At 42.1% G+C, this 594-nt stretch overlaps 1 protein-coding gene across 1 annotated transcript in view; it reads right to left on the reverse strand.

Moving 5' to 3' along the window:
• Positions 1-458: 458 nt before the first annotated feature.
• Positions 459-594, reverse strand: part of LOC117379961 (P2Y purinoceptor 14) — a 6968-nt gene continuing 6832 nt past the window's right edge. The window contains exon 7 of the mRNA XM_055225842.1: positions 459-497. Coding sequence (XP_055081817.1) covers positions 459-497 — 39 coding nt within the window. The remainder of the gene's footprint in view (positions 498-594) is intronic.

The following is a 594-nucleotide window of genomic DNA, read 5'->3' on the forward strand; positions in this document are numbered from 1 at the left end:
AAGTCTGAGTCCATTTTTACCTCTAGATTTCTGTCCTGAGTTGAAGGTTTTAGAGACAGAGACTGGAGGTGACTGACACTTTATGTTTCTGTGACTTGAGTCTTGTCTGAGTTTATCTGGACAAAGTTGTTTTTCCTCCACACACTGATCTGGTCCAGATTCACCTGCTGCAGTGAGACATAGATCTGACTCGTCTGCAGAGTTGTGTGTGACACATTATTGTTGTGTATTAACTGTCCTAACAGCAGCATGTAGAGACTGAACAACAGGGGCCCCAGGACTGACCCCTGGGGCACCCCACAGGTCAGGGACATTTTATCTGAGACACATTTTCCAGTTTCAACAAAGTACTCCATTTTCTAGACAGGACTTGACTTGTTCATTTGGAGAAAGTTAATAAACTGTTGGTAAAATACTTTTTCAAGGACTTTGCCTAGAAACAGCAGATTAGAGATTGGTCAATAATTGTTCAATATTGTGGCATCGAAGCTGCTCTTCTTTGGGAGAATAGAACAGGATAGAACAGTTTTAGATTCCTGTGAATCATGTAAACGGGACTAGAACCTTGTGACTCCACGTGAAAACTCTGCTCCT

This window comes from Periophthalmus magnuspinnatus, chromosome 13, assembly GCF_009829125.3.
Source record: "Periophthalmus magnuspinnatus isolate fPerMag1 chromosome 13, fPerMag1.2.pri, whole genome shotgun sequence".
Taxonomy (NCBI): domain Eukaryota; kingdom Metazoa; phylum Chordata; class Actinopteri; order Gobiiformes; family Gobiidae; genus Periophthalmus; species Periophthalmus magnuspinnatus.